Source organism: Thamnophis elegans, chromosome 13 (assembly GCF_009769535.1).
Source record: "Thamnophis elegans isolate rThaEle1 chromosome 13, rThaEle1.pri, whole genome shotgun sequence".
Classification (NCBI taxonomy): Eukaryota; Metazoa; Chordata; class Lepidosauria; order Squamata; family Colubridae; genus Thamnophis; species Thamnophis elegans.
In genome coordinates, this window is record NC_045553.1 from 48,559,672 (window position 1) to 48,575,243 (window position 15,572).

The 15,572-nt window shown below is 48.8% G+C and overlaps 1 protein-coding gene across 4 annotated transcripts in view; it reads left to right on the top strand.

The window, feature by feature from the left end:
- Positions 1 to 2,969: 2,969 nt before the first annotated feature.
- The window catches only part of NCAM1 (neural cell adhesion molecule 1), a 197,351-nt gene continuing 184,748 nt past the window's right edge, over positions 2,970 to 15,572 (top strand). For 2 of the 4 annotated variants that reach the window (XM_032229548.1, XM_032229549.1), the window contains exon 1: positions 2,971 to 3,439. In XM_032229548.1, the coding sequence (XP_032085439.1) occupies positions 3,352 to 3,439 (88 nt within the window). In that variant the 5' untranslated portion in view covers positions 2,971 to 3,351. Of the gene's footprint in view, positions 3,440 to 15,572 lie in introns of all 4 variants that reach the window. The other 2 variants (XM_032229550.1, XM_032229547.1) reach the window with 2 other exon arrangements.

Sequence of the window (15,572 nt, forward strand, 5' to 3'; positions counted from 1 at the left end):
ACAGGAAGGCCTGGAGGAACATGGCCCATGGGTTGCAATGGGTCAGACACGACTTCGCAACTAATAACAAAATGAAAGTTACTATATATTGTAAAAATGATTGATATTATTCCATATTTGTGTTGCATTTGTGCTGATAAAAATAAAGGGAGACTAGTATAGATCTATTTCAAGCTATTTAGCTCTCATCAAATATTCCATATTTGTTTATACATTACCACATACAGTATTTATTATATATATATATATAATATATATAAATATATATATTATATATATATATATAATATATATATATATATATATATTATAGTGTTTATTGTGCTGATAAATAAATAAAGGGAGACTATATACATACATATACATACATACATACATACATTGTGTGTGTGTGTAGATTTTCACGGATGTAGGTATGCTGATCTTGTTGTATTCGGGTCCCACAAGCTCCACCCACCACCCAGGTCGTTACAACACAAAAGAACAACAGACACACAGCCAGCACTCAGCCACACAGGATGATACGAACAGCCGACCAATCTACAAATATCACTCCATCTACCAATCAGGATGTAACTGCACGCCAATCAACCCACTTACAGCAACAGGCCAGCACTACACCACACACACACACACACACACACACCACACCACACACACCAAGATTATAGAAAGACGGCAGCTCCGACCACGCTTTACTAGCACAAGCACGAAGCCAAAAACACCAGCTTGGAGATGGCGAGTGGGACCTCGCCGAAACGTTGCCAAGACAATCTCAATCTTACATGTTAAGGCCGTGGACACCTAGAGAACACACTGCTAAACATGGAAATGGGGGGAAACATTTGGGCACTTGGCAGCCAGCCTGTATTTACGATGGTTGCAGCATTCCAGAGTTGCCATTTGCAAACTTCTCAGGCAGCTCCTGGCAAGGAAAGCCAATGGGAGAAGAGTTCCTTGAAATCTAAGGTTTCCCAAAAACATCCTGATGAGAAGCCGTCAAGACTTCAGAGTGAAAATCTTGGGTTTTGAAGATAAAATTGTTCTAAGGTGCTTTCCAAATATGCCACTGAGCAAATAAATATGGTGTGTTCTTCTTCCAATTAGCTTACAGTCCCTATGAGGTCTTGTCTTTGGAAGTTCTCTGCCTTTCACTGCTGCTCTTGGGACGGAGGTGGAAGGGACTTCAAGGATCATCTAGTCTTCTTACTTACTGTTGTGTGTAGGAAACTCAACTCAACCACCCATAAGAGCTGCGTGGCTCGAAGAAGGAGAAAGCTCCCGACAGTTAGAACAATGAATCAGTGGAACAGAAGTTGCCTCCAGAAGTTGTGGGTGCTCCAACACTGGAGGTTTTAAGAAGGGATTGGACAACCATTTGTCCGGAATGGCATATAGGTATCCCGATTGAGCAGAGGGTTGGACTAGAGGGCCTCAAGGGCCCTCCCGATTCTGTTAGGCTGTCATTCATATTTGGTTTTCATCATACTTGGCTGAGTTCTTCTGAATCCTTCTGGCTCCTGAATGAAGGTCCCAGAAGAAATCTAGAACCCTTGTTTATCCAGGGATGGTTTTTTTCCCTAGCATTTACCTCCCTTCTACCTAGATTGCTCCGTCTAAGCACAAATTCATGAGATTTTCTAAGGAAATCCCCCAACTTGATAGCTCCAGATGGATCAGGATTTCATGTACAAAGTGGTCCATCAACCCGTTCAGGAATTCTGGGAGCTTAGTGGTGCCAATCAGTGGTGAAATGTAAATTTTTTATTACCGGTTCTGTGAGCGTGGCTTGGTGTGGCGTTGGCAGGGAAGGATAGTGCAAAATCTCCATTCCCTCCCCACTCTGGGGCCAGCCAGAGGTGACATTTGCTGGTTCTCTGAACTACTTAAAATTTCCGCTACCGGTTCTCCAGAACCTGTCAGAACCTGCTGGATTCCCCCCGCCCGCCCTGGTCCCAATCCCTTTGAAGATGCCCAGGTTAGCCTGGAGTGGACCTCTTTCGTAGAAGAAGTGCTTTGAAATCTACGTTGAGGGGTTCAGCTGGTGGGCATGATTTTCCTCCAAAGGGTCTTGAGATCTTACATTCTGTCCAACGTCAGCAACTTCAGTGTCTGTTGGGGACACGCCCCTCCCTCCCACTGGTCCAAATGTTATTTTGAGTTTGGTTTCAATTTCAACCCCAAACTTTTGAGGTCCGTGGCTTTGGCCTTTGGCCAAGCGCGTTGGCTTCCCCTGTTTTCATGTCTTCGGAGTTCTGTATGTTTCCCAGACGGCAAAGTAAAAACAGTGTTTACTCGTTTACATGTTGGGGAATAAATGAGAGGGAGGAAAAACACCCCACCCTCAAGCATGCCTAATCTTACACACACACACACACACACACACACACACGTTTCCACATTTTTTTTTAAAAAAATGCATTGGTATTTTCTCCCCCCACCCACCACAGTAAAAAGAATGTTTGAATGTTGAATGTTTATTTTATTTATATGCCGCCCTTCCCCCCCCCAAGGGGACTCAGGGCAGCTCACAACTCAAACCAGGGAAGGGGGATACAAACAAAATTTAAAACGACACAAAACAATGCATAATTTAAAAACACACAACAGTCCTACCATTCGAACCCTCGTGGAAATGTGCACATTTCTCTGCAAAGGGGAAAATTAAAAAAGGAGGAGGAGGAGGGGGATAGAGGAAGGAAAGTGTGTGGTGGGGGGGAGAGAAACAGCCTTATTTTATTTCATTTGAAGTGGGAAAGAATCCAGATCCTCCACAGCTCAGCCATCCACCTTTTCTAGGCAGTTTCCGCCTGCTTTTCCTCCCCCCACCTCTCTCTCTCTACGCCCCCCTCCCCAAGCATCCTCCTGGATGCTGTCTCTTGCACTGAACTATTTCGCTGGCCAGTCTGGGTGGAAGAACACAGCACAGTGCCGCGCCCGCCTCCCTCCCCTCCCTCCCCAAAGCCGGGACAGCGCAGGGATCTGCTCGCTCCTGCCCGCGTGCTGAGGCTGGGACTGTCACTCATTCTCTGATCAGCTCGCGAAAGCAGCTCGGAAGCCGCTGGATAAAATAATAAAAAAAGGGGGGGGAGAAGAAGAAGAAGAAAAAAACCAAACTCATTTCTCCCTCCCGGTAGCGAAGAAACGGGGCAGGTCTGCAGAGCGAGGTCGGTTGGATCCTTGCGGGGGTTTTTGCGTTCCCCCTTTTTTTCCTCCCCCTCCCCTCTTTCCTCCTCGCCTGGCATCTCTCCCGGGTTGACCCACCCAGGTCCCTATTGAAGAAGGGGGAAAAGAGACCAAGGCGGGCGAGAGCCACAGCTGTAGCTGTCCAGGAAAAAAAAAATTGCATCTATGCAGCGCAACTCCCGCGGCGGCCGGCCGTTGACCATGCTCCGATGCACGGACCTCGTCTGGACTTGGCTTCTCCTGGGCACCGCAGGTACCTCTCTCGCTTTATGGATGCGCGCGTCTGTGGTGTGTAGGGGAGGAGTATTGGCCAAGAGGGGTGACGACGGGACCCCCTTCCCCCCCCCGTGCCCAGCCCCGGGGGATGTTGGCTTCGCTGCCCGGTGGGCACCGCGGGCGCTTTGCAGGACGTCTCACCTGGGAGACCTCCGGCAAGACGCTGCCTCTTTTGGGGCGGGGAGGGGGAAGGAGACCCCCTTGGCTTGCCCCGCCCTTCCCTCCCCCCCCCCAGCTTGCCTTCCCGCTGCCCTCCCGGCTTGCAGGCTCGGTGCCATGCCAGGGCACTAGCGGGCTTCGGAGGGCAAAATCTGGGACTGACCCCCTCTCCTTTCCTCGCCTGATCGTGGGGAGAAAGCCGTCCGGGCATCTTGAGCGGAAACAATAGGCTTGGCACCTGGGGTGTGTGGAAGGGTTGGGGGGCACCCGCCGTGCCCCGCTAAACGGGCTGCAGAATTGCGCGCATCTTGCAAGGCGACCCCCCCAAAAGTGGGTGCGGGCGCAGCCGGTAGGGAAGCAAGGAAGGCCCGCGGGACGGGGGCGTGGGGGTGATGGGAAACCCCGGCGCACCCCATCTACCCCACCCTACCCTACCCCCACCCAACCCCCGTTGGGCTGCTGGGGTGATGCCCCGCTCCTAGCAACGTCGCCCTCATTCAAACCAGCATGCCAAATTGAGGGATTGGTTGGGACCGGGGGGTGGGGCGGGGGATGCTGGCGGCGGGGGGGGGCGCCGTTTGACAGGCGAGGGCGGGGGGAGGGGGCTGGGAAGGGCGTGCGACAAGGGCGCGCGCGGGGCGGGGGTGTGTGTGTGTGGAGGCGGCCCAGGCGCCTTTTTTTTGGGTGGGGGGTGTCTGTGTGTCTTTGCGTCTCTGTGTGTAAATCAGCTGCGCGTCTGCAGGGGGCAGGTGCAGATGTGGGGCAGGGGATCAGCCCCTCCGCGCGCGCGGCTGATGCCGAGTCTGGCTCGCGTGCCAACTGCAGACAATGGAGGGAGGCGGCGGCGGCGGCGGCGTTTGCGTGGAGGGGTCCGCGGTGCCGCCGTGGAAGAGGGCAAAGGGCTGCCTTTCCACCCCCCCCTCCCCGCCCCTCGGGTGACTGGCGGATGATCCCTTCTGCCTCCCCCCCCTCCCCACAGCCGTTGTCATTTCCCAGCGTCCAATTATCTGTAATTTAATTCATTAGCGGGGCTTGCTGGCAGAAGCGCTCACCTTGGTTTTGGGGAGGGGGCGGCGGCGGGCGATTCCCGGGTGGGAAGAGAAGCGGAGGGCGGGTTGGAGTTTGCAAAGCGCTGGGCGAGGAATGGGGTGGGGTGGATTGGATGTGTGTGTGGGTGGGTGGGGGTCTCCGGGGTCGGCGCCGGCGGAGGCCAAGGCGAGGGGTGGAGGGTTCAGCCGGAGGGGGCGCGGGGAGGAAAAAAAAACCCTCCGTGCAAGCGGGACTAAGGCGAGAGGAAAAGACCCCCTCCCCAAATCCATGCGGGGGGGGGGCGGAGAGGGGTGGGGGGAGAGAGAGAGCAACAACAACAACAAAAAGGGCTTGTCGGAAAAGATGCGCGCCCCCGAGGCCGCCCCTCCTGGGTCTTGCGAGCCGAGCCAGGCGCGCGCCTCCGCCGCGGGAAGAGCGAGCGAGCCCCGGGCCCGGGGAAGAAGAAGAGGAGGAGGGGGTGGGGTTAGGGGCGGGAGAGCTGGGCGTTTTTGACGGCCGTCTGGGCCAATCAGAGCGCCGCGGCGGCCGGGCGGGAAACGCCGTTGGGCTCCGCAGCTGCTTCGCTCGCGCCGCCGCGCCCAGGGTCTGCCCGAGCTTCTCCAAGCGGGCGCCCACCTGAGCAAAGGCTCCCCGCTCGGCTCCTGCGAGCAGCTGAGCCTCTGTGTGGGAGGGGGAGGCATGCTCATTTGAGGGGGGGGCACAGACACAAACAAAAGGACCTGTCAAGGGTTGCTCTTCCCCTTCCTCAAGGGGGGGGGTCTTCTGGGCATCATTCAGAGCCCCTTGGCATCCCAACAGCTGGGCAAGCGAAGACATGGCCAATTGCCACCCCCTCCCCGTCTCCAAGATGCCCCCAACCCCGAATTGGGTCTCCCCTGGATTGTCATACTTGGAGGGGTTTGACTGGAGTGGTGGAAACCCCCCCCCCCATGTGACTCACCAGCAGGGCCAGTGAGGTTTCCTCAGATTGCCCCCTTCAATGGGAAGAGCTGGAGAGGTGACTCCCAGTCATCTTTCCATGGGCATAGACCCCCGCCCCCCAAGTGCCCCTTTGGCAGTCCTAGCTGGCGAGGTGGCCCTCCACCCAACTTTTGCTGGACCCGGCCAGAGAGAAAGTCTGCAAATTGCCCTTCTTGGACAGGTGGCCTCTCAGCCACGCCCTTTCCCTCCCTGGCGCACCCACAGCCCCAGTTGGTCTACTCCCACTGGGCTTCCCACCTGCCAGGTGGGCCTGATATCCCAGTGCCAATCTTCCATTCAGTGCCATGGTCAACTTGCAATGTGGTGGTAACTCCCAAGCCTTCTCGTTGCCGGAGAGCGATGCGCACATCCCACCTGATACAGGTAATAGCAATAGCAATAGCAGTTAGACTTATATACCGCTTCATAGGGCTTTCAGCCCTCTCTAAGCGGTTTACAGAGTCAGCATATTGCCCCAACAACAATCCGGGTCCTCATTTACCCACCTCGGAAGGACGGAAGGCTGAGTCAACCCTGAGCCGGTGAGATTTGAACCGCCGAACTGCAGATAGAAGTCAGCTGAAGTGGCCTGCAGTGCTGCATTTAACCACTGCGCCACCTCGAGGTAAGGGCATTGTGCAACTGTGTGTTGCAGCCACTGGCCTGTGTTGGAATTGTGTCTTGTCCCAAAGGTGCTTTTTTCAAGAGGAAAATGGACTTTCTGTTTTTTTCTTTGAAGGCGTTTCCCTTCTCATCCAGGAAGCTTTCTGCTCTGAGTGGATGGTGGAAAAATGGAAGGATTGATACTCCTTGCAGACAGCTGGTCATTTGCATCCTTTTAGAGGGTCTTTGAGGCCACTTGGAGGCTTACCTGTGTCCTCAGGGTCACCTGAGGGGTGCAAATGGTTCCTGAAGTCTGCTACAGACCTTTTAGCCATACAATTTGGGATGAACATCCTCTGAGCGGCGTGGGAGAAGGAATGGATTTCCAGAGGAAAAATTGCAGACTACAGGAACCATTTGCATCCCTCAGGTGACCCTGGAGGCACAGATCAACCTCCAAGTGGCTTTGAAGTGATCTCCAAAGGACCAGCTGTCCACAAGGAATATAAGTCCTTCCATTCCCCTACTGTCCTGTCAGAGCAGAGGAAGCTTTGGATGAGAAGCAAAACATCTTCAAAGAAAAACCGTAAAGTCAGTTATCTCTTGAATAAAGCGCCTTTGGGACGATCGTGACCTGGATGATGGAGAAGCTCCATATTTCATTGAGCCTTAACATATGCTTAGTTTTAGTCCTAGTTTCTACAGCAGTAGCATTCAACCTTGGCAACTTGAAGACTTGTGGACTTCAACTCCCAGAATTCCCCAGCCAGCGTGGCATGGCTGGGAGGTTCTGGGAGTTGAAATCCACAAGTTGCCACGCGTGGAGACCCCTGGATCATGGCATGAGATTTCCTGCAATTCTTGCCAAATGAAAAAGTAGCATTGGCCTCTCCACCTACATCCTCTTCTGGAAATCCAGCTCCAAGGGTTGGGTAAGGTTAGGGTTAAGCCAGCCTGGATACGTTTGCACCCATTCAAAAATGCCTCTGGAGCAAAGTCCGAGATCCCTAAGTTTTAACACTAGAACAAGAGGAGATCTTGAGGACTGAGTTAGTAGCCATCTAGGCCTCCTAGCCATCCCCAAGACTTCAAGCTGCCAAGATGGGCACCCCTGTTCTACAGCTTAGATACAATAGTAGAGTTGGAAGGGACCTTGGAGGTCTTCTAGTCCAACCCTCTGCCTAGGGAGGAAACCCTATACCGTTTCAGACAAATGGCTATCCAACATCTTAAAGGCTTCCAATGTTGGGGCATTCACAACTTCTGGAGGCAACTTCTGTTCCACTGATTAATTGTTCTAACTGTCGGGAAATTTCTCCTCAGTTCTAAGTTGCTTCTCTCCTTGATTAGTTTCCACCCATTGCTTCTTGTCCTGCCCTCAAGTGCCCTGGAGAATAGCTTGACTCCCTCTTCTTTGTGGCAACCCCTGAGATGTTGGAAGGCTGCTATCATGTCTCCCCTGGTCCTTCTTTTCATTACATTAGACATACCCAGTTCCTGCAACCGTTCTTCACATGTTTTAGTCTCCAGTCCCCTAATCCTCTTTCTTGCTCTTCTCTGCACTCTTTCCAGATCTTTTCTATATTGTGGAGACCAAAACTGGACGCCGTATTCCAAGTGTGGCCTTCCCAAGGCCTTATAAAGTGGTATTAACACCTCACCTGATCTTGATTTACTGGTTTGATAATTGTTTACGTGGGCATTGTTGCATCCCCTTACATTATTTGAGGACGTTGAAATTTAACAGAGTGGCATACGTTATTGACTCTATCCATATATATATCAAGGCATATATATCAGTTGGGAAACCCTTGGAGGGATTATCTCACACAGCTGATTGTTTATTTGGTTTTATTTTTTTTTTCCACTGGAAGTTGATTCCATTCCTTCTTATCAAGTCTACCGGAGTTCTTTGACGTTATCTGCTAGTAGGCACAAGGTGTTTGATAGGCCACCCGTGGCCCACCTGTTGTAGCAGAGCTGGCTGCGCACTCGCAGGTTACGTAAAAAAAATTTGTACGTCAGTTAGCTCTAGCCTCTGGTGGCAATATCTCTTTGCAGCATAGTATTTTGTTTGTTTACAGTTGACGTCCCAAAGGTGCTTTTTCAGGAGGCAACTGGGCTTTCTGGTTTTTTCTTTTGAAGACGTTTCGCTCCTCATCCAAGCAGCTTCTTCAGCTCTGACTGGATGGTGGGGAATGGAAGGATTGATACTCCTTGCAGACAGCTGGTCATTTGCATCCTTTCAGAGGGTCCTTGAGGCCACTTGGAGGTTTTATATGTGTCCTCAGGGTCACCTGAGTGCTGCAAATGGTTCCTGCAGTCTGCAATTTTTTCCCCTCTGGAAATCCATCCCTCCTCCCACACCCTTCAAAGGGTCTCCATCCCAAATTATATACCTAAAGGTCTGTAGAGATTCTCCATCATTCAGGTCACGGTTGTCCCAAAGGGGCTTTTTTAAAGAGGCAACTGGATTTTCTTGTTTTGTTTTGTTTTCATTTGAAGATGTTTCTCTTCTCACCCAAGAAGCTTCTTCAGCTCTGACTGGCTGGTGAGGAATGGAAGGATTTATATTCCTTGCAGACAGCTGGTCATTTGCATCCTTTTAGAGGGTCCTTGAGGCCACTTGGAGGTTTGTCTGTGTCCTCAGGGTCACCTGAGTGGTGCAAACGGTTCCTGTCGTCTGCAATTTTTCCCCCTCTGGAAATCCATTCTTTCTCCCACCCCATTCCAAGGGTCTTCACCCCAAATTGCATAGCTAAAAGTCTGTAGAGATTCCTGGAAAAAGCACCTTTGATGCAACCATGACTTGGATGACTGAGAATCTCTACAGGCGTTTATGGTTGATGCTACAGGTAGTCCTCAGTTTACAAGCATTTGTTTAGTGACTGTTTGAAGTTACAACGAAAAAAAAAATGACTTATGATCATTTCTCACACTTATTCCCAGGGATACATGATCAAAATTTGGTGGCTTGATAACAGGCATGTATTTATGATGCTTGAAGGGTCATGTGGTCATCTTTTGTGAACTTCTGATAGGCAAAGTCAAAGGGTGAAGCCAGATTCACTTAACGACCGGGTTACTAGCAATAGCACTTAGACTTATATATACCACTTCACAGTGTTTTACAGCCCTCTCCAAGTGGTTTACAGAGTCAGCACATTGTTGACTTAACAACTTCCGTGATTCATTTAACGACTGTGGCAAGAAAGGTTGTAAAATGGGGGAAAGTTCACTTAACAACTGTCTTGCTTAACGACGGAATTTTTTTGGCTCAATTGTGATCATAAGTCAAGCATTGTGTATACCAAGAAAATACATTAATCTAGCTAGCTCTTTCATGCTAATCCAGTGTTTCTCAACCTTGGCAACTTGAAGATGTCCGGACTTCAACTCCTAGAATTCCCCAGCCAGCGAATGCTGGCTGGGGAATTCTGGGAATTGAAGTCCGGACATCTTCAAGTTGCCAAGGTTGAGAAACACTGTAGCTAATCAATTACTTTCCACAATAGGGACAAATCAATAAGGTAATTGGAATAAGATGCTGCTGTATCAGAAAGACACCGTGCAACAAAAATCAACAAAACTAATAAAAACGGCTTTTATTTTTGCTATAATATAAAAGAAACCACAAACAACTCCTTGAAAGGTGAAACATGCATTCCTGGATCCTCTACTCAAAACACGAAATATGTTACTGAAAGATCACGGATTTTCCTCCCCTTGGCCTTTGTTAACAATATCTAACCTTGTTGCGATCTGCACTTACACATCCCCTGGGGCCCCGATGAAGGAGCAGATGGATTGCATTGTTCACGCGGGTCTTCGTTCGTTCCGAATTGATATTGTCATTGTAAGATTGTTATTGTAATGTAGGCGCTGGTGAGTCGATAGGAAATGCTTCCATCTACCTCCGCTCCCCTTGTATTCTCCAAGTGATACGGTTGCTCTTTTTATTTGTTGTCAAATAAAAGTTGTACATTTTGTGTATGCTATCATAACTGGGTATGTCTAGTCTTATGAAAAGAAGGACCAGGGGTGACATGACAGCAGTGTTCCGATATCTCAGGGGCTGCCACAAAGAAGAGGCAGTCAAGCTATTCTCCAAGGCACCTGAGGGCAGGACAAGAAGCAATGGGTGGAATAGCAATAGCAGTAGACTTATATACCGCTTCATAGGGCTTTCAGCCCTCTCTAAGCGGTTTACAGAGAGTCAGCATATTGCCCCCAACAATCTGGGTCCTCATTTTACCCACCTCGGAAGGATGGAAGGCTGAGTCAACCCTGAGCCGGTGAGATTTGAACCGCTGAACTGCTGATCTAGCAGTAGCCTGCAGTGCTGCATTTAACCACTGCGCCACCTCGGCTCTTCTGATCAAGGAGATCAACTGATCAAGGAGAAATCCTTCTTTCTCTCCTTCCTTCCTTGCACTCGCCCATCCTTCTCTCTATGATCCTTCTGTCCTTCCTTCTTTCCCTCCTCTCCATCCTTCCTTCCAATATCTCAGGGGCTGCCACAAAGAAGAGGGAGTCAAACTATTCTCCAAGGCACCTGAGGGTAGAACAAGAAGCAATGGGTGGAAACTAATCAAGGAGAGAAGCAACTTAGAACCGAGGAGAAACTTCCTGACAGTGAGAACAATTCATCAGTAGAACAGAAGTTGCCTCCAGAAGTTGTGAATGCTCCAACACTGGAAGTCTTTAAGAAGATGTTGGATAGCCATTTGTCTGAAATGGTATAGGGTTTCCTGCCTAGGCTGGGGGTTGGACTAGAAGACCTCCAAGGTCCCTTCCAACTCTGCTATTCTATTCTATTCTATTCTATTCTATTCTGTGTTAATACCACTTTACAATGCCTTGGTAAGGTCACACTTTGAATACTGCATTCAGTTTTGGTTGCCACAATGTAGAAAAGATGTGGGGACTCTGGAAAGAGTGCAGAGAAGAGCAACAAAGAGGATTAGGGGACTGGAGGCTAAAACCTATGAAGAACGGTTGCAGGAACTGGGTATGTCTAATTTAATGGAAAGAAGGACTAGGGGAGACATGATAGCAGTCTTCCAATATCTCAGGGGCTGCCCCAAAGAAGAGGGAGTCAAGCTATTCTCCAAGGCACCTGAGGGTAGAACAAGAAGCAATGGGTGGAAACTAATCAAGGAGAGAAGCAACTTAGAACTAAGGAGGAAATTTCCTGACAGTTAGAACAATTAATCAGTGGAACAGAAGTTGCCTCCAGAAGTTGTGGATGCTCCAACACTGGAAGTTCTTAAGAAGATGTTGGAGAACCATTTGTCTGAAGTGGTGTAGGGTTTCCTGCCTAAGCAGGGGGTTGGACTAGAAGACCTCCCAGGTCCCTTCCAACTCTGTTATTCTAAATTCTAAATCCAGACAGGGTTTCCATAGGATAAGGTTTTAAAAAAAGCCAACCCATTAAGAGAAGCAGAAGAGGTTTGATCAGTGAATAAGCCACAGAGGTCTTATGTTTTCAAGGGATGGGAATGAATGGCACGTACTATAAATTTCAGGTTGTTTTGGACTCTGGGACTAAGACCCCATCATTGGCAGGATGGTGAATGTGATACCCAAGATTGGCCTCAACATGACATCTTTGCATAGAAGTGTTGGGGGAAGGGGGAAACAAAGTCCTAGATTGGCACCAAGAATTGTCAACTTATTTTTCTTCTTGAAATAAAAGCTAAACGCAGATTGCATTCCCTCTAGAGAGGTGTTGGCTTCTAAATGCGTCAGCTTGTAGATAATTTTGAGAACTTGGAATCTAGCTGATAACGGAAGAATCTTTGCAGGACAGGAGGTTTAGCCGATGTGAAGAAAATATGCACGCTATGATGATTCAATTTAAGGAATGTTTTTTTTCCCCAGGGTTGGCAATTGTGCAGGGAGTCTAGGCAAAGCGAAGCATGATTTGATTTGATTTGATTTGATTGTATTTATATGCCGCCCTTTCCCCCCGAAGGGGACTCAGGGCGGCTCACAATTCAAATCAGGGAAGGGGGATACAGACAAAAAATAAAAATGAAACATAACAATGCATAATTTAAAAACACGCAACAGTCATACCATTCGAGACGGGGGCAACAGCTCTTTAGCCCCAGGCCTGTCGGAACAGCCAGGTTTTGAGGGCTTTGTGGAAGGCCTGGAGGGTGGTGAGGGTTCGAATTTCCACGGGGAGCTCGTTCCAGAGGGTCGGGGCAGCCACAGAGAAGGCTCTCCTCCGGGTAGTCGCCAGTCGGCATTGGCCGGCGGATGGAATTCGGAGGAGGCCTAATCTGTGGGATCTAATCGGCCTAGTGGAGGTGATCGGCAGCAGGTGGTCTCTCAAGTACCCAGGTCCAATACCACGAAGGGCTTTATAAGTGACGACTAGCGCCTTGAAGCGTATCCGGAGACCAATAGGCAGCCAGTGCAGCTCGCGGAGGATAGGTGACTTTTGCTGCCCTCCCCAAGCTGTTAGCATGCTTCTCTCTGGTTTTTTTGTCATAGGTTTTGGGTCAAGTGAGAAAAAAGATAGCTTGGCATAGGATTTGGGTAGATTGTGTTTTGTCATAATGGTGGAACATCTATGTAGACACAAGATACAGTTCTGTGTTCTCCTAAAAATTAGCCATGGGCCAATAAAGGGGAATACCTGTATCTCAGGGATGAATGTGGGGTCTTGGGTGCTCTCTGAGCTTGATGGTTTTGTTCCAGATGTTTCATGACCCAACAGTGCACTGATGATGTTACTTAGTTGGGTCATGAAACGTTTGCAAGAAAGCAACCAAGCGGCCCTCAGATTGCCATGGGGTGTGTGAGAGAAATTGGGGCCTGGTTGGATGGCACCATTTCTCCCATCTTTCTCAGTCTAGTTTCACCATTTTCCTTATGCTGGGAATGAAGCACACTCTTTTGTTATGTGTGGTTGTGCAAGGCAGGGCTTCCAGTTTAACAGATTAAATGAGTTGGAAGGGACCTTGTAGGTCATCTAGTCCAACCAGGAGACCTTCCACCATTTCTGCCATCTGACAGATGGCAGTCCAGTCTCTTCTTGAAAGCCTCCAGCGATGAAGCTCCCACAATCTCTGAAGGCCACTTGGTTGATGGTTCTCACTGTCAGAAAATCCCTCCTTACTTCCAGGTTGAATCTCTCCTCGGTCAGTTTCCATCCATTCTTCCTTCTCTGGCCTTGTTCTTCTGATGTTGCCCACCCCCCCCCCAAAAAAAATCCAATTGTATTCTTAACAATACACATTGTGAGAAGTCACCGTCTCCTTCTTACTGTGGGAGACCCAAAAACGCATGTGGTAGACACCCTAAGTGTACTAATGATTGTGCAGTTGTGGAGCCACACACTTCCTGAGCCGAAGGCTTTTAAAAAAAGACCGGAATCACTTGAAATGGATGGGGGGGGGGGAGAGAAGGGAAGGAATTATATGCATAGTAATAAAAGTATTTGGAGGACAGGATCCTGGTTTGAAGGGTGCTAAGCCATCTGTCTTGGGGAAGGGAGCAGAGGGCTTCTCTTTGAAGAGGGGAAGGGAGGCAGAGGAGCAAAGGAGCAGCCCCCTCAAGGTCATGAGGGGGGTCTGGCTTATTTGCAGTAGGGAAAAGAAAGCCGAAATCTCGGTGGTTATTAGCGTGTCTGCCTTTGAAGGCCATCTGTTGGGTGATTGGTTGGCCTTCTCGTACCCCGTTGGTTGCCCATTGTGAAAACTCTTCTGGACTAGGAGGGCCAGGGATCGGGTCCAGTAGGGCAGTGCTTATGTAGCAGCCCTGTTCTTAAGTAGGAGATAGAAGGTGGTGTGGTAGGGAAGCCTTCAGTAGGACTATGATCTTTGCTGGATGCCCCCTCTTCTTGGCCCAACAGGCTTTTGAAACCATTTCCCTTTGGTTGATGTGTTCTGTGTTCAGGGATACGGACAGCCCAAGGTAGTATTCTGAACACACAACAAATGCCAGCCTTTAATTTATGGATGAAGCAGATGGCTCTTCCCTTTCCATCTTCCCGTTGAGCACTCTCTCTATCAGTGTTTCTCAACCTTGGCAACTTGAAGATGTCCGGACTTCAACTCCCAGAATTCCCCAGCCAGCGAATGCTGGCTGGGGAATTCTGGGAGTTGAAGTCCGGACATCTTCAAGTTGTCAAGGTTGAGAAACACTGCTCTATATGTTCTTAACTAACAGAGATATTTGGATATATTGACATGCAGATTTGGAAATCTCGGTTTTGTCCAGGTGACTTTTGAAAAGGACACTTCACTTAACGCTGACTGGATGAATCTGAGTATTTTAAAGCAGGGGTCTCCAACCTTGGCAACTTTCAAGATTTGTGGACTTCAATTCCCAGAATTCTCCAGCCAGCAGAGCTGAATTCTGGGAGTTGAAGTCCACAAGTCTTAAAGTTGCCAAGGTTAGAGACCTCTGTTTTAAAGCATTCAGGGCTTTAAAAGACAAATTCCTTGTGTGTCCTATCAGACTTGGCCAATAAAGAATTCTATTTTATTCTAATGTCTTATTCTATTCCTATGCTATGCTATTCCATTCCATTCTATTCCATTCCCTCTCCCCTCCTCTCCTCTCCCCTTCCCTCCCCTTCCCTCCTCTTCCCTTCCCTTCCCTTCCCTTCCCTATCCTATCCTATCCTATCCTATCCTATCCTATCCTATCCTATCCTATCCTACATTGTAAGTGCTACCATCAATCTAAAGCAGGGGTCTCCAAACTTTAAAGTTTGTGAAATTCAACTCCAGAATTCCCCAGCCAGCATGGCTGATTGGGGAATTTTGGGAGTTGAAGTCCACAAGTCTTCAAAGTTGTCAAGTTTGGAGACCCCTGATCTAAAGAAGGAGCAAACAACCGTTCCATAAGACAAAATCAAATTGCAGTGATTTAAAGAGTACCATGCCATCCCTTGGTTTATTGACCACCAAAGTTATTTGAAAAGTATGCAGGATTCTCTCTGTTTTATTGGAGTGATTGTAACTTCTTGAGTTGACATCCACAAAGGTGTTTTGGGGCACAACCTGGATTTATACATATTCCATATTCTCAATCCGTAGTGATTTTAACTTTATTGTACCATAAATAAACATTAGATTTATGTAGTCTCTGAGATACTCTCTTAGGGGGATACAGAATTTCAGGCTAATTTACCAAAGCTAGTTCATTCAGACCACAAGAAAGTTTGATAAGTTCATTTACAAGGTGGTGAGACATTTACAAAGTCATTTTCTGGATAGGAAGTGTCACTCAAGTGTCAGGATAAATAAGCAGAGATGTTTTATGAAGACCAGATGAGTGCAGATGTAATAATCAATAATACATAGCATAGTATAGGT